Below are 18693 nucleotides of genomic sequence, written 5' to 3'. Positions count from 1 at the left end.
TCGGTCTATTTCGGCCGCTCAATTGGTTTTTTTCAGGTCTGATTTTCGCTATTGCATAAATAGCGCTATCTACTGCGAGGATCGTGCATCATACGTATCTAATACCGCAGTTCAAAATATATGAGCTTCATATATTCATTGCACCTGATTTATCACTTTCACGGGTTTATTACGAATCAACTTAACGGCCTGCTCCCAGTTGGCTTGTTAGCTCAATTGGTAGAGCGCTGCACTAGTATCGCAGAGGTCAGTGGTTCGAATCCCGTATAGGCCTGATTTTTTTCAGGTCTGATTTTCGCTATTGCATAAATAGCGCTATCTACTGCGAGGATCGTGCATCATACGTAACTGAGCATTTTATTGACAAACATTTTATTGAAAGATATTGGTGACAAACCTGGCAGCAGAAATGTTAATAACAAGTAATGGTAAAATGTAATTTGCAACTTGTAAGCAAATTCATAGATACATCTATATAACTTGATAGCAGCAAATTTTAATTTACATATATACGTATGGTAGCTGTGAACCATGCAGCTCTGTGTAAAAATGAACTTCAGGTTAAAAGCTAGCTACGTGAAAATCTTTGAGCTCTACAAGCAATAAAAAGCAAAATAACTTAGTTTCTCTTTAATCGCTTAATTTAGACCTGGTGATCTAGAAATTGAGTATTTCAGCGTGCTCAGTTAACTGACTTTTGGCTAAAATTACTAAGGCTATATATCCATTATTAAATATATCACGTTCTTTTTTTATCTTATATTTGCCATTGCATTAAGGATCAAGATTGTATGTGTTGCATAAAATGTCCAAAATAATGAAATTTGACTCACTCCCTACCACTGTATATACTGCTGGCTGGGAGCGGTCAATAAGGTGGCAGCTAGTTTTAATTGTTTTAGCTCTGCGTTACACTTTCCTATCAGCAATAAAATTCTCGACCCGGAGGTAAAAAAAAAATACTTTTAAGGAAGGGCGTCATGTGTGATTTATTATGGTGCACAATTGCATGTACGTCCCGAAGGTTTGAGGATTATAGTCAAGCAACATGGCAAAGTGATAACTTCAACAAAACACGCGAGTTTGTTTGTTCTCTTCTGGGAACTATTCTCGACCTACAAAAGACAGGATATCATTCTAAACAAATTTAAACTAAACAATCTAAACAAAACAAATTTAGGTACGAGGTAAAGGGACTTTATCGTATTAGAAGGGGCAATTAATTCCACGTTAACGCGGCTTCCGCGATTAATTTGTTCATAATGATTCAGAAGTTTGAAAGGCAGGCAGAGATGAGTTCATAAGGAAAAGAAAATCTTCTTTGTCATTTAATGATTCCTACACCATTGATTGTTAATTTTGGCAGATGTGCCAAGTTAACTGACATCAGGTAATCAAGATGAAAAGAAAGAAACTGATACAAGTCTTCATCTACTCATTTCTACAGGTAGCACATTAGCTGCATGAAAATCATGCTATTAATGATCTAATGAATCTATAAGTACACACAATTTATGGATGAAGGAGTATCAAACATTGAATTCATTTAACGTCAGACAATTAGAAATGTTCAATTGAAACCTGCTACTTTTAAAATCATCTTACAATTAGCAAAATTGACAAAAATTGGAATATAGTGACCTAGTGACATATTTACGAATTCTAAAACAATACCAAAAATGCTTGGTGTTCTTGACCTTAAAGAAAGATGTAAAACTTCTCAGTTACAATAATGTGGCTGCCAGGTTTCTTCATTCTGTTTGGGAGAACTTCAAAAACCCCTACAGAGTCCATTTAAATATTGGATAGAAAAGAACAAATGGAGTGATGTTCCATTCCATAGACAACATCCATAGACATATCCATAGGATAAGACAGATTTTGTATATTTGACAACGGAAACATTGTATACATGGACAGATAAACATAAAGCCGGCATAACAGGTACACTCTTAGATACCTCAGTGCCTGCACATGTTGCTTGATGTCCAAAATACGACTAACTTAACATTCCAAGTACAAAACAGAATTTTGTCAGATCATATTTTGTAGTATGAAAAATACAACTTACAAAGAGTTTTCTTTTTAATATCATGAAATAAAACTTGAAAAAAATCATTTTTTTAGTATAAAAGAATAAAACATTAAAAATATCCCCTTGATAAGATTAGAAAATAAAACGTTCAAAATCATTTCACTAAACAAAGATAGCTGTTTCACCCTTGTACAAATAGTTTCATCCCTGTCACCAGTTGGAAATGTTCATTCGTAACTATGTACGATAATTGTTACACGAAAATTACCTCATATAGACAACTACACCCCAGGTAATGAGATGCCACTTAGAACAATCACGACACGTTAGAAAATTAACAACAATGAAATTTCCCATATGAGCAACGTTAAGTAACAGTGATCAAATCTCAGCTGAGCTTAAATCCAGGCTGAGATTCTGCCTACAAAAAGGAAGCAAACTATGTTCTGCCAAACATGTCAGTTAGGTAAGTGGGCGCATACATAGAGGTCCTGAGGAGTAGAACCAGCACCATCTCGTGGCCATTTTCAAAGTTAATCCCAATGAAACTCAAAGAAATTTTACGGCAAAATATTCAGTTATGATATATCAAATAGCAACTAAATATACATTACCATGTCAGTTGATTCTTTGGTGGCCTTTGCATCAAATGCTTTTAACTTATCAGCAGCATCAGTTCTCCTTGCTTTTTCCCTCACCACAGTAGCAAACTCCCCAACCGTCAGTTCTGGCCTTTCAGCCACCAACCCTGCAATTACTGCTTCTGATTTTCCATCCTGAAACCACGCTTTTATTTTGGTGTAGCTGGCACCATAACAATGAGCAATTACCTCATAGGAAAGTCCTCGACAAATGGGTACGCCTAAAAGTTCGCAAATTTCTTCCAGTTCACTAGAGTCTAATAAGTCTCTTAGAGGCTTGGAATCTGAAACAAAAGTGAATCAGAACAATATACGTTGAGGAATACATATGCGCGGAATATATTGGCTCAAAGGTTCTGTAATTAGACTGAATACTTTTAATATGTTCGTTTTACTCACTATACCTCTCCACTATTATATAACTTTACTCAAAATACTTTTTCCCAAATAACTGAGATTCAATTCACGTTTTGTACAACGAAGGACTAAGAGGACAAATGAACTTTACAAGCACTCTGAAATTTAAATTACTGCCACAGCAATTCAACGTTATCACTAGAGTCTTCAACATCAGTAAGAGCTCAAACTTGTTCTATTCAAATTGGATTAAGTTCCTGCAAGGCCTTCATTCTCTCAGCCCTGAATTTCTGCAAATAGCTTAATTATGCAAATTCCCCGTGATAATAAATGTAATCTTAGAAACTCCACCATTCACATGCAAATATTTAATCTCTCCATTAGTTTAATAGTGGTTAAATTTGTGAGAAGGATTCAGGTCCACTTTAGGAATGCCAAACATAATAACTACCTGACTTAAGTGCCTATATCTGAGAAAGTGTTCCAGGGGCCAGAAGTGGTGGTCAACCGATTCGGCTGAAACTTGGCACAAATGTCGAGTGTGATACGATATTTCAAAAGCCACTTTGGCTCGCTTGTCTGACTGTTTGCTCTGGAGTTTCAGGGGGGGTTCCATTTGTGGCCTATGGAGCACCAAAAATTCATCCTTCTAGTTGGCATTTTGAAGGTGCTATAAAACCTCATTGGTAAACTGTGCTGCCAAACGAATTTGACCATGGACTCTACTATAGCGGAGCTTTTACTTCATAAATATAACTTTGTTCTCAAGTGATTAGACAGAGAAGGGGCTTGGGGCTAAGGTTAGGTCAAATTTTAGGTCAAAATCATTACCCAAAATTGACATTTTTCAAAAAACCATAGCACTCATCTGCCTTCTTGCATAACTTTCACACCAAATCCAGTATGTACTTTAGTCACTAAAGTACATATCTAAATCACTTGAGAAAAATTAGGCTTATTAAGGTTAGTAAGGTTTTTGGCACAAACTCTCCATGCCCCTCTAAGGCCAAGCAAAATGGAGTTTTGAGCATAATTCATGCTCTAAACAGACCAAATTCTTGACATAAGGCCTTAATTTTGTATTAGGTGAGTGAAAATGAAACATCAAGCCAAATCAGTGTCATAATCTAGAAATATTTCGACTTATAGCTTACAAATGCACTAAGAAGGCCTCTGATTAGCACTATAAATACCTTGTGGGTTAGCAAAAGAAAGTAACGTAATAAACTGAATGAAAACCTTGTACCCATCATAGGGCACAAATGATGATGACGATATTTTTTAAAGGTGCTTGAATTTTCTCTGATCTATGTTTGTTAGGCCATATTTCCATACGAATCATACTCCAAGCATGCAAAGTCTATATTTTGTCAGGCCGTTTTTTACTTGAAAATAAAATGACCTTAACCCGGCCTGAACGGTTAAGCTAAGAATAAAACGATCATTAAAAGATGATTCACGTCTGACCTTTGAATAGGCTGAATAGCTCTCGCAAATACCCATCACTACGCGAGCATGACCATGCATGCATAAGCTTACGTGCTGCAGTGAGCACCGTCCAGGTGACTTGTGATCCACCAGAGATCTTAAGAGCGACCGTCCGTAAATATCGCCCGGAGGTGTGCAATATGAAAAAAACCAAAAACCACAAACTTTGCCAGAATATAGGTCTGGGTGAACTATTTCTAGAAAAAATACTTTGAGTTCAATTGCTCTTTTATTTTTCCCGAACGGCGGCAAAATCGGTTTTGTGACTCTCACGTCAGCTTCACGAGGTTTAGATAACCATTATTTGAACGGCGCTTGAAAATAAACAACACGATAAATTTGACTAAATATTTTTTTTAACAAGAAGAACACGTATTTACAAACGGTCTGAAGTGTTCTTTGTTCGATTCCGTTACAATCTAAATTTTTGGGGAATTTTTGGTGTTTTCCAATATTTCACTCATTTTGGCAGACAAGAAAATGGCAAAACTGAGAGGGTAAAATCGCACTTTGATACATGGCATGGGGTTATATCAAGTTCATCCAGCGAAAGAACAAGGTTTCTTCTTCAAATAACTCCAATAAAATTTTTGGGCTACTCAAACTACGAAACCTTAGGACCCCAAACAAAAGTGACTCTTAGGTCAAAACGCACCATTCCTTGTCACGCAATGCGAGGTGAAAAATCAACAATGCTCTCGTGGAAAAGATAACAGACCGCTTTGGGAGCGAAATGTCGTTACTGATCTGAATAAAAAGTTAACTTTGATCAACATTTGTCGTTTCTGCTGCTCAGGTTAACTGAGATTTAAAATTTTATTGGTTATTTTCGAAGCAAAACAAACGAAAATGTAACATCGTCTAGTTCGAAGCGGCCAAGGACGGATACAAACAGTAAAATAAATATGTTTGCCATATCTACAATTTAATTTGTGTATTTTTTTATAAATTTGTACATATCATGCATCAACGCCAAATAATAATTGTGTATTCGCTGCGTCAACTGCCCTCTGCTGTCTCGAAATGTTCAGTAAGGATTGCGTGACAGGCAGACCCACAAGCCCTGGGCTACAATATTACGAGAGCAAGCGTCTTTACCAGAAACACTGGCACTCTTCCTATATTCAGTTTTTCTTGTTTGGGACGTTGAATTTTTCCCTTTATTCACCCCCCCTCCTCTTGTTGACTTTTTACACTTTGATTCGGAGTATTGTCACAGGCGGCCCAAGCTCTCTTTGAGAACCACACGAGGAACACAATTTGCATATCGATTTATAAGGATTTGTATGGGATTTTCTACAAGATATCCATAGAGATAGTTAAAAGTGAAAATATTAAATAAAAATGGCTTACCTTATTCCATACGTGTGTTGCTTGCTCCTGGCGTCGTCATTTTACCGATTTAACTTGATTTAAGCAGTTTTTTTTTAATCCTGGTCTTCTCTTCTTAAGAAGAGAAAACCAGGATTAAAAAAATTAAAAAGTATACAAGGTGTTCTTACACCAATCAATATTTAAAAAGTACCCCTGGTTAGATAAGCTTTGAAAGCTTATCTGATGAAGCTTGAAAAACAATGTCATCAGATTGGTGTATGAAAAAGAGGAGGGGGTAAAGTAAGCGGAGAAAAATCCCTCACAAGCGTTCAAGTATAATTTAAGGCTCCCAAACATTTGGTACTGAATATGAAGGAAGAGTGCTCGTGTCTATGGTAAAGACGCGTGCCCTTGCCGCCTGTCGCGCAATCCTTACAGAACATTTACATCAGCAGAGGGCAGTTGACGGCTGCGGCTTTTGAAGCGAATACACAATCCGTGTTCCTGCACAAATGAAGATATTAAAAAATTACAGACCGCTGATAGATAAGCTTCGAAAGCATATTTGATGAAGCCTGTAAAATAAAAAACCATTTGAAAAAGACATGGCGGGCAATATTATGTCCCTATACATTACATTACGAGCCAAAGTCCACTGGTCATGGACACAAAATCCGTGACTGCTGGTTTAAGATCACGCGCGCATTTTTTTTTTTCGATAGTACCTATTATGACGTGTGGTTGCATGTTCAAAAACATTTGTATAAACTGTTCTTTTCTTTTCTAAATTACGTTTCTTTGTTCTTGAAATTGCTTGAAAGAATTTTGCTGCTTGTTTCCCACGACATAGGTGCCAATAATTAACTCTGGCCGGTTAACCCTGCACACCCCAAACCAAGAATTGTTTTTGGGAACAATAAGGGAAAGTTGAGATCATTGCTAAAGTTATTTATATTTTTTTTAATCTTCAGAAATGTCTGTGCGAGTCGATCGAGAAAATCTGATCTGGATAATTGCTAATACTGAATCTTGCAAAAATTGGATCGTAGGAAGAAGCAAGATACGTGCGTGCAATATGCAACAAAGACAAGACCAATAAAGATTCAACATAAAAACAAGATAATATTGGAAACGTTGAGTTTCAGCGAGGAACTGATCTGAGTTCGCTTTTCTAGGAGATATTTAAGAACCCGTAATGGAGCCCAGGAGATTTGAATGAATGAATGAAAAACTTTATTTAAGTGTTTAGGTTTTTAGCTATAAGCTAATGGGGGACACTAAAAAATTTTAAAGTCACATACATTTACATATGTAGATGATAGTTATTTACAGTAGATAATTAAAAAGATTATAACGTTATTTAGTTAAGTTTTAAATTTCAACGAGAGTTGAAAGGTCGACTTTTCTTATGTTCTTCTTGAACGAATTTAGAGTTTCTATCGTTCTTAGGTGTCTTGGTAACTTCGACCAGATGAGAGGTCCCATATATTTAATAGAATTCCTACCAAATCTTACAGTTTCGAATCTTGGCAGTTCAAAGTCACTGTTCCGTAAATTATATTGAGTGTTCTTTATATTAAATAAGTCAAAAATATTCTCAGGTACGAGACTGTGCTTAACTTTAAACATCAAAGTGGCAATGTCTTGTAGGCGCCGATTGTTCAACGTCGGTAGTTTGGCGCGACTTAGCAGTTCTTGATAGGACGCTGATCTAGTTTTGTACATCGCCCTGAGTGCTCGCTCCTGAATCCGCTCAAGCTTTCTCCGATCTGATGCATTACAAAAGTGCCATACTAAATGACAGTAGGTTAGATGGGGCAGAATTGAAGACCTGTAAAGTGATAGTTTAGCATTACAGGGTATCAAATTGCGTAGCCGCACTAGGACCCCTACTTTTTGACTGGCCTTAGAGCATAGATCACTGATATGACTAGTAAAACTCAATTTTTCATCTATTTGAACTCCTAAAAGCCGTATTTTCCCCATTCTGTTAATAGTATGACCATCAACAGAAAAATTTTGATTATCGTTGTCTTTGTCAACATTTCTCGGGTTGATCGTTAATAGCTGGAACTTTTCTGGGTTGGTTGAGAGATAGTTGTTCTTGTACCAGGATAGAGCTTTCTCTCCATGTATCTTGATACTTTACGCGACAACGTCATGCTTCTTCCCCGTGACATACATCTGATGGTCGTCGGCATACATGCTCCAATTAGCATTATTTATATGAAATGACATATCATTTTGGAACAAATTCCACAGAAGGGGGCCAAAGGACGAGCCTTGCGGGCAGCCAAGCACCACCCTTTTCCAGTCACTTGTCACTCCTTTTATTTTCACTCTATTGAGCCTATTGTCAAAGTATGATCTAAGAAGGTTGAGAGAATTTTGTCCAATGCCATAGGCCTCGAGTTTCTTTACGATTAGAGAATGGCTGAGAGAGTCAAAGGCTTTACTCAAGTCAGTAGACAGTATGTACACTAGTTCCTTTCTGTCAACAGCTGATTTCCAGTCTTCCACGAGTCTAAGTAGAGTGGTCTGACAGCTATGATGTCTTCTATAAGCTGTCATTCTCTGATAGAGAGTTGGATGCCTTCTTTATTTTTTTGTCTGTTTTTTTTTTCAGGAGACTACCTAATAATCTGAGAGATTTAGTATACTTGATATTGACTGTGAAAATGATGAATTTGGCGGAGATTTCAAGCTTTTACCGGGGGCGTGTTTGAATTATTTTATAAAGCAATGTTTCGTTCATTTTCAAACGGTTCACTTTCAAATTGTGACATTAGCTTATTTTTTAGACAATTACTTTGTTTACGCTAGTGCACTTGGGAAGTCTTTTATTTGTTTTTTTTTTGTTTGTTTCTTTCACTTTTGTTGTCAATCCGTGTTGTCAATACATAAGCCAGAAAGTTCGACAGGTCCGTTAAAAAGTGAAGTAATGAGAATGTCTCCATATTGTTATGCACGTCATTCTCTGCTATTGTACAAATGAGGCTCGAGAACTTCCACAGCATCGAAGCGCTGAATTTTCCTTTCTTGTAAAATATGCACAAATTCTGCTACAGTGAACTGTGGAGACTTCTCCATCAGTGCCTCCAACATAACAGTGCAAGGACTTCCATCCGATGTCAACATTTCATTTCGGAAAATCTGAATCTCTTCCTCAGTGAATCCAAGGCATGTTGCAACATGCCTCCAATTGCCAACTCCCTTCAGGAACATATCGAGTTTCTCACTAAGAGCTTGAAGTACCTCTTCTGGGAGATCTTTAAGACAAGGTGATGGTTTGTCTTGGTTGATGATCAGTGGGTCTTCAAGAGAGTAAAATGGCATCAATCAGTTGAGTTAAGGCAACTTGTTCGAGGTAAGTTACATTGCAAGTCATGAACTTGTCTTGGAGAAATGTAAAACGCAGAGATTTAAAAACAAAAAAGTCAAGTGAGCTACTTCCCTAAGATCTTAAGTAAACACTTTTGAAAATTGAGCTTTCTCTCTGAGTTTCTCACTTGTATACATTTTCCGGAAATCCTCCCTTTTCATCGTGGAAAAGTAGACATTGTAATATTTGATGTCAAACCCTGGGTAGTCTAATTGGCAAAATGATCAAATGTACACAGATACTTGTGTTGGTTTTCTTCCTCCAGGGAGACCAGTTTCTTAACAACATTAAAAAACTAGATGTGCCTAACTATTCATAATTCAAACTTTTGACATTTTTTGATTTTTACATCGGTCTTTCTATGACAATTTTGTTTTCTTTTAGAACTAAATCTCGGTTGAATATGCTTTATACTCTTGAGAAGGAATGACAATGGAAACTATTAAAAAAGGAGCTTTCTAACACTAGAACGTGATTGATACACTGTTCAGTTGGATGTATGTGAACATGGATATTCCTATAATATACCACTTTATACGGGTTTCCCCTGATTAGCTGACAACTCGGAATTATGACTTTTGTAGGAATGAGATCTTATGAATACACACGTATATCAACTTGTAATTTCAGAACGACTTATGTTATGCTGTATTCTGTACACTCAGGTTCTCTGTGAAAAACACAGGGCTACATTGCGGCTATTGGAATTAAAATGCAAAGTCTGTGGTCCAGAAATACCATGTTTTAGGAAATAAAACTTCATTTAAAAATTTTAATTTTTTGATCAAGCAAGAGGTTGATAACTATCACTGGCTTCCCACGGTAGCTAAATTGTGATGTTGAGTACCAATAACTCAGTTATAAAATTGTTGTGGTCTTACCACACAAGTTTCTCCCATTCACTATTGGATAACTGTCATTAACACATCCTGGTTGGTGCCCTTGAAACTTTCCATATGGATCCTACAAAGAAGGAGACAAAAAATTAAAATTGTGCAATTGAACAATGTTTTAGTTTCTCATGCATGTATGAGATATGACATTATTGTATCTTAAGGCTTTGAAAATAAAATCTACGAAAAACACATTACACTTAAGATCTTCATAGTTGCAAAAATCAATTGCCACAAATTTCATTGTTAATATAAATGATAAAAAATATCATGCTAGCTGATAAATCTATTGACTAAATTTATGTGAAATAAACTTTTTCAAAATTATTTTGATAATTTCAATTCATATAGATTATCTTTTGAAAAAAGAAAGCATTTACCTCTCTAATCGAGGCAACTGCGCAAATTGTTGTAGTTGTATCTTCAGCAGTAAGTTCCAATATGCAAAGGAAGTCTCTGTTGCGGCCATTGTCATGTTTAAAGTGTATTGCTGCTCTGGGAATTGTTTGATAAGACTCCTTTAAACTTGCTTGTGTGATGAACTGTGTGATTAAACAAAAGCATACAGATAACATGAATAATACAGCAGATTGCTTAACAACCAAGGAGGACTCAGTAGTCTCTTTGTGAACTGAGACAGTTACTTAAGAATGGCTGCCTGTAAGGATCGAGAATCGTCCGTCAGCGACCATTTTGGTGAATTGCTCATATTTTGCTCAACGATACCCTTTGGTAAACTTTTTTCAAAAATCAAGTTTAAAAGTTCCGACGAGTGTTAATGTTTCAGAAATTTGCGAAAATTTGAAAACGCGGTTTAAGTGCGGTTTTCCGCCTGGCAAGTTGTCCCAAATTGACTGCAAAACCCAAGCTCCGTTGAAGGCTTAAAATGAATTCAGTTAACACCAAACTTCACGCGTTTTAAGAAAAAGTCTTCCCATTCATTTGTGTTATGTTAATTTTTTCCGTACACAGCTATCTTGTGATTTCTTTTTGTCCCTTAAACAACACCCTCAAAAAGTGCTGTACATGGGGCGAAAAATAGGTAAAATTTAACGTGATAAAAGTATACCTGGTACATAATTTTTTAAATTTTTAACTAGATATTCGTAATAAAATGTCATTATTCAATACCTGAGTAAAATTTGAGGCTTTGAATCCGAACCCTTCCTTTAGAAAATACCACAAATGTTTGTGTCCTGAACGAGCAAAGATATCTGTTGTGCAAACAAACGCTAATCTAATTATTCCTTGCCAGGTAGAAAAAGGTTTTGAAATCAACTTTAATTTTGGAAATTTTTAGCTTTTATGCCACAAGATATTAGGTAAAAGGGAAATAATACATTCAGAGTTGCGTGAGAGCAGAGAGAAAATAAAATCAGTGTCGAAAATGTACATACGGTTGTTACATCGATCACCATTATGCAAATTACTACCACAGCTGTAGGAAAACTTTGATATCTCTTGCTCATTTTGTTGAATGACTCTTTTAACCATTTTGGTGAATTGCTCATATTTCGCCCAAATAAACCTTTTAGTAAACCCTTTTCAAAAATCATGTTTTTAAGTTCCAGCGATTCTTAAATTTTCATGAATTTACGAAAATCCGAAAACGCGGTTTCAGGTTACCTGAGTTCAGGCTCCGCATGTCGCACAGTCAAAAATTAACTGCGAAAACCAAGCTCCGCTCAAGGCTTAAAATGAGATCAATCAACACCAAACTTAACACGTTGAAAGGAAAGCTATTCTTATTCAATTCTGGGGAGTAAATTTTTTCGGGCACATCGATTTTGGGATTACTTAAGCCCTTGAATGAACATCCTTACAAACCACGCAAAATGGCGTTGAAAAACGTGTGATATTTCGCGCGAAAAAAATGTAGCTGTTACCTGACACTTTGGATTTTTAACAATATATTCGTCAAACATTGCTATTTCCATTCATTGTGCAATTTTTGATGCTCTGAATCGCATTGCTTCCTTTCGAAAATTTCAGAAGTGTTCGTGACCTGAGCGAGCAAGATGATGCAAAGTGTGTAAACAAATAACTAGGTAATTTAATCACATTGAGTTGTTAAATATCCAAATTAAATTCGGTCTCCGTTGTAGTGACTTATAGCTTGTAAAATGTAAAGAGACAGGTTAAAAATTTTGCAAGATGTTTGATAAGGTTCTCCAAAACATTTTTGGGCTGAAAAATCTGCAAGGGAAGTACACATTACATTACCACCTTCTCACATTCAAGTAATGCAAAAGATACATTCAAAAGAAGCTACTTAAGACTTGATTCCACACTGATAATCTGAATACTTTTTATCTTTTACAATGAGAACTCATTTTCTGTAAGTATAAATACAAAGAAAGGCGCCTTATGACCTTCAAAGTAATTTAATACGAGAGAACAGGTCTTATTCTCCTCGTAATTATTAATGTCACGCAACGTAACGTAATTGGAAACGTTTTGGTGGTGCTTGAACATACGCGCGTTAAAACCGCAACTGAAAGGACGACGTCGTTAAATTAAATAAAGAAATCCCGCATTAAAACATGAGCGGATAGGAATGTAGGTTGAATACTCCCGCATCCGTCAGTTTGCATATTTCGGCCACCAGATGAGTAAACTTCATTACTGACGTGAAGACAAGAAAATAAAAGTGAGGGTCAATACTGGCATGATTAAAGACAAAACAAAACGAAACAACTTCTGATCCAGCCTACGTGCATTTTTAAAAAATAAGATAACCACTAACTGACGATTAGGAACGATACGCCGTTCATTCGTTTCTTCCTCACTTTCCTATTCTGCTAAACAAAAGAGAAAGTCAGCATCATGATGACTTTTGGCAAGTACATTTGCTGACAATCTCTTTCGGTAGAGCCAAGTATGGGGCCTTTTTACGACTGGGCTTTGATGTTATATTGAGGCCAAGATCTTCAAACATGTGCTGCAACATGGGTAGCCTCAAGATTTTCAGAGTCCTTTAGCGCCATTTCCCAAAGATCGTACTGATCGTAGATCAGAGGATGGTCAAGTTGTATTGACGTGACAGTCTCCTTTGCCTCGCTAAAATTACTCTCCTCCTGAGCTGCTCGGATATCAGCGTCATCAGCATCTCATTGGCGTACTAACGCACTCTGTCTTGACAAGAAAGAGGTGATCTGGGTAGTTGTGAGGAATTCCGATAACCGGAAAAGTCGTGCACCATTGGTGCCCCGGGCACGCCGCATATCTCGAGCAACTACCTCAGCGTCAAGCTTGTGGCCTGTCGTCTGCCCTATTCGAAATTTAGACAGAAGGTACGACTTTTGTTTTTCTTTGAATCTGTAAGCCTTCTTTATTACTCTGAGAGCCTAACCTTCTTTCAGAGAAACACAAGAATCTTCCTTTCCCACAGTATACTGGGTATACTGACGCACTATCCTTTGCCCTTTGTAGTAAATCTGAGATTCAAGTGTAAAAGTGTTATCGTGAGGTTATCAGACCTTGAGTGAAGTTTTTGTTTTTTTCAGTCTTTGGTATATTTATGACATCCCATTTAGGGTCTCATGTGGTGCGTGTTTGGTGGGATCGGACGTCGGTTATGATAAATAGAAATAATTCGCATTGGTACACTGAAATGCTTGTACAGAATGCTGTTCTCCCCCTGCATTCTCAGGAATTATTGATCAATATATACATATTATCTCTATGTATATGAAAAACAACCATTGAATTGTTTAAGAGTTATTCAAAAAACTGAGCAAGAGATATCATAGTTTTCCTACAGCTGAGGTAGTAATTTGCATAATGGTGATCGACGTAACAACCGTATGTACATTTTTGACACTGATTTTATTTTCTCTTTGCTCTCCCGCCACTCTGAATGTATGATTTCCCTTTTGCCTAATATCTTGTGGCATACCAGCCAAAATTTCCAAAATTAAAGTTTATTTCAAAACCTTTTTCTACCTGGCAGGGAATAATTAGATTAGCGTTTGTTTACACAACACATATCTTCTGCTCGCTCAGGACACAAACATTTGTGGTATTTTCAAAAGGAAGGGTTCGGATTCAAAGCCTCAAATTTTACTCAGGTATTGAATAATGACATTTTATTACGAATATCTAGTTAAAAATTTAAAAAATTATGTACCAGGTATACTTTTATCGTGTTAAATTTTACCTATTTTTCGCTCCATGTACAGCACTTTTTGAGGGTGTTGCTAAGGGACAAAAAAAAATCACAAGATAGATGTGTACGGAAAAAATTAACATAACACAAATGAATGGGAAGACTTTTTCTTAAAACGTGTGAAGTTTGGTGTTAACTGAATTCATTTTAAACCTTCAACGGAGCTTGGGTTTTGCAGTGAATTTTGGACAATTTGCCAGGCGGAAAACCGCACTTAAACCGCGTTTTCAAATTTTCGCAAATTTCTGGTAAATTAACACTCGTCGGAACTCTTAAACTTGATTTTTGAAAACAGTTTACCAAAGGGTATCGTTGGGCAAAATATGAGCCATTCACCAAAATGGTCGCTGAAGGACGATTCTCGATCCTTACAGGCAGCCATTCTTAAAAAACGACTGACATCTGCAGGATAATTTGCCACTGACATGAAAAAGTAAGTTCCCTCTGACCTCATTTATGGATTATTGAATGAATTGAGAGTGTAGAATAATACAATTTGAGGAACTAATGGGAGACATACTTGAACTGCATGGGCAAATCAACAAAGTTAATTAACCTTTAAAGCAAACCACATTATTTTTTTACTTAATGTAAAATGAAATATCACAGTGACTATTTATAATTATTTACATCACTACTATCATTTTGCAATTTTTTTGGAATTTAATATCATTCTATTTTCAATCACTTTTTCCAGCAGGTGTCCTATACATAGGAGGAAGTTCTTTCAGTGCAAACAAGCCTTGATTTTTCTTTCCATAAAAAATTTTAAAATTCTCTTGTCGACCATTTTTTTTATTAGCACACTTTTAAAAGGCTCTGAATCAAAGAAAAGTGAAGCTAGGAGGGTTCAATGCATGAACATATTCAGCTTAGTAGATGCAACAAAATACAGCTCTTTGTGCAGCTACATAAATGCCTTATTGATAACGTAATTGTTGCAACAAGTATTAACTAATACACTGCACCAGTGAGAAATACCTCTGGTCTAGTCTCTCCAACGATCCATCCCTCCACTGGTTGTTTGACTGAGATCTTTACTTTGGTGCTAGTCCTGATAATCTCGATATAAAGAGACTGGGGGGAGCCAAGTAAGGTTCTACCGGTTGATTCCTCTGCTTGCATGATTTTCTGGAAGATTTTTTTTTAATTGATTAATTGTAAAAACTAGATCCTTATCTTAACCTTGAGATTCAATGTTAATGTTAATGCATATTTTCATTGCCATGTATCTGCACTACACTTTGACGGAGTATAGCAATTTAAGAAAATAACCAGCATTTTTTACCAAGCTGTTGTTGTTTACATCTTCTTAATAACGGAGTGTTTTTACCCAAGGAACGGTAAGGAGAAAAGAAGCTCGGAAAATCTAGCCTGCCCAGTTTATAAAAAATTTTGAAGTCTAGATACCTCAAATGATGACTCACTGTCATCAAAAACATATAAGTATGCTGTGTAGTCCACACCAACTGTGCCCACTCCACCAAAAACAGCACATTGAAAGCGCTTCTTTGTTGGTTTGTTGTTATCACGTGATTTACCAATGATTACATAGGAGGTAAGGTTATCAACTTGAAAGCTGACTTCATTATTGTGGACTTGAAACTTGTTTTCTTCCTTCCATACAATTGATTCTTTGTGTGGTACAGAGCATTTTAGCCTGATGTCCCAGCCATTACTTAAATACACTAAAGCACTATGAGGTATTCTGACTTGTACTGGTTCGGATAATTGCTTCCCAAATGGATGAAATTTTATCAAAGGACTTAGTTGTACTTCATCTGACTGACGATGCGTAGAAGTTCCGTCACAACATATTTCTAGTCTTATTCCTTGAGAATCATTGAAAAAACAGCTTGCATCATTGAATTGGATTAAGACACCTGATTTATCAAAATGTAATGTCTTTTGTGAACCATGAGTTGTTGGATCTTCCAATGTTATTGATTCATTCTGTGGTGCTAAAGAAAGGAAAGGGATGAGTTTTAAATATGGTAGAGTTATAATAGTACTCTGGAATTTCCTTTGTTTGGAAAAAAATTGATCATTCCAAAGTTTAAAGTACCCAGGGGTCACCTTGTAGTCTTCCAGTATGTACTTTTTTGTGATGAAAGGCGCCCTTTTCATTCATAGCTTACAAGCAGCCGTGAAGAATTTTGCGTACTCCTTTGTGATCGATCACTTTTTGTCAACTGACCTTTTCAATAAAACATTATAGCGAGGTGATGATTAAAACTTTACCTTCCTCCACAGGTGTCAGCAACGCAGCACATGAGTCGGATCTTTGATACCTATTACTTCTGCGGCATTTTACGCGTTTTATGATCACCAATATTACCATTATAATAAGAAGTGCTCCTGATACAGTCGAAAGTATTATAACAATAGGAGAATTCTCTTGAGAAAGTTTCCTGTGTCTATTTTGTTCTCGACACACAGTGATGGATCGGTCAGTATAACTGCATTGTTTGTTTTTTGCCATATTTTGACATTCGGGAATTCGCACGTCATCTTTATCATTACAGCAGGCAGAACATGGCTTGCATCCTGTGTCGTCACTACCATAGAATCCTTTTTCACATTGACCACAAACCCTATCATGTGTCAAATTGCAGGGTGTTAGTTCTTTCTGTCCAACTGAACAAGTAGAGCATGGCTTGCAAGTTTGTTTACTTGGCTTATTAGAAAACGTTTTGCCACGAGAGCACTTAATACATTTTGTATCATCGATGCTTCCTATTATAGTTCCATTTCCACATGGTGGAAAGAGTGATGTTCCAGCTGGGCAGGTTTTACATTCCTTGCAATGTGCACTATCTCTTTCCTGGGTTACAACAAGGTATTGATCTTTTCTACACTTTGGTAACTGACAACCAATCTCATTGGCATCACATTGTTTGTAAAACGGCATGTCTTTGCAACCATCTTCCAGATCATTTGTTTTGTTACAATTAGGAAGATATGAATAGCAAAAAGAACAGGGCTTACAATCTCCAGTTAATTCTTCAAAGTAAAACCCTTTGCCACAGCCATGTTTACACTGGGAATTATTCGTCAAGGAACAGTTCCTCTTGATGTTTTCATGATCAGAGCAAATTCCACATGGTTGGCATGAACTGATATCATAAGTAGAAGAGTAAGATTTTCCAAGTTCACAAAGTCCGCATTTAACCTTCTCACCATAACTAACAAAACTGCCACACTGTGGTGTTAGACCCATTCCAGGAGGACAAGATGGACATTTATGACAAGAAACATTGCTGAACACATCTTCGACCTCAAATTCGTCATAGTTACAGACAGTACAAACCTAATAAAAAGCAACGTGATGATAATCATAATGTGCGATAGGACCCTGTGGACTTTATCAATCAAAGAGCAAATCCACGGGCTGCAAAGCAAAGACTGGTGCCCAGACCTCAGGATAGGAACATTAAAATTCTATTTAAGCTAGCCGATCAGCTAGAGGCGTCAGGATGTCTGTCGCCGTGCCTGCTGCAGTTGTCCGCTACTATACCTAGTTTGAACGGTCTACTTCTTTGCCGTTTAATTTGGTGAATAATCACGTTGTTTTGTCTATCAAAACTTTTATTGCTCTGCTAAGAAATGATCACATGTAGTTTGTAAAGTTCATTGTATTACAATGGAGTTATCTTTAAGAGTTTCGTGGAATTTGACCGAAACGGGCTGCAACTTTCACTTCGTAAATATATTCATTTGAATTGTTTGAAATTTCCTAAAGATTCACGGTTTACTTACACTTGTAATGAGATGAAAATGGAATGTACACCTTAAACAGAGGCTTAGAAGATACATCCTTTGATCTCTCAGATCTGCAAAGGCAAAAAAACGCCACTAATTGAGCTAAAGGGTCGGCTTATTTAATCCCGTGATTATTCAGGCCAAAATTGGATAAAGTAAACACGACGTCATTGATCGAAAGTGCTCGGCGAAGCACATTCTTCCGGTGAATAATAACGCAGACAATTAGTAAAGATGCATAAATTCTGCCTACTCAGCTAAACATTACAAATTTCATTTAGTCTCGGTTGCTTTTGTACCGAACAAAAAACCTAGAACATTCAAATGATATTGACGGGAATCAAGTAACTTAAAATTTGTGACGTAGTTAAAATAAAAAATAAATCACATGTAAAAGACATGTTCAAACAGCGTGACAAATGCTAAACAAGAATACCGAGTTTTCGGATACTTACCCCCAGTTTCATGGCAGTTATGAGGTAAACCTAGGTGCGCGGTTCTTCCAGCGACGATGAACCTAACTACAATGCCAACACCTCGACTAGTTGAAACTTTTCACATCTCAGGAGTGAGGGGATTCCCCTTGCAATTGACCTTCAAACTAAGCTGCCTACAACCAATCACATGATCCCGTTCATAATAAATATTTCTAC

The 18693-nt window shown here is 36.7% G+C and overlaps 1 protein-coding gene across 1 annotated transcript; it reads right to left on the bottom strand.

The window, feature by feature from the left end:
• Window positions 1-1293: 1293 nt before the first annotated feature.
• On the bottom strand, window positions 1294-18627 carry LOC111337445 (uncharacterized). The gene is made up of 12 exons (XM_088734527.1): window positions 18496-18627; window positions 18038-18111; window positions 16520-17588; window positions 15689-16407; window positions 15260-15409; window positions 14270-14309; window positions 13226-13381; window positions 11242-11324; window positions 10491-10652; window positions 10099-10180; window positions 8808-9149; window positions 1294-2972 (listed from the first exon to the last, which is right to left on the bottom strand). Exons 2-12 carry the CDS (start codon window positions 18092-18094, stop codon window positions 2635-2637), a joined length of 3198 nt encoding a protein of 1065 aa, XP_088590653.1. The 5' UTR covers window positions 18095-18111; window positions 18496-18627; the 3' UTR covers window positions 1294-2634.
• Window positions 18628-18693: the final 66 nt, after the last annotated feature.

Source organism: Stylophora pistillata, chromosome 9, assembly GCF_964205215.1.
Source record: "Stylophora pistillata chromosome 9, jaStyPist1.2, whole genome shotgun sequence".
Classification (NCBI taxonomy): Eukaryota; Metazoa; Cnidaria; class Anthozoa; order Scleractinia; family Pocilloporidae; genus Stylophora; species Stylophora pistillata.
The sequence above is the reverse complement of the archived record's forward strand: the minus strand, read 5'-3'. Positions and strand labels throughout refer to the sequence as shown.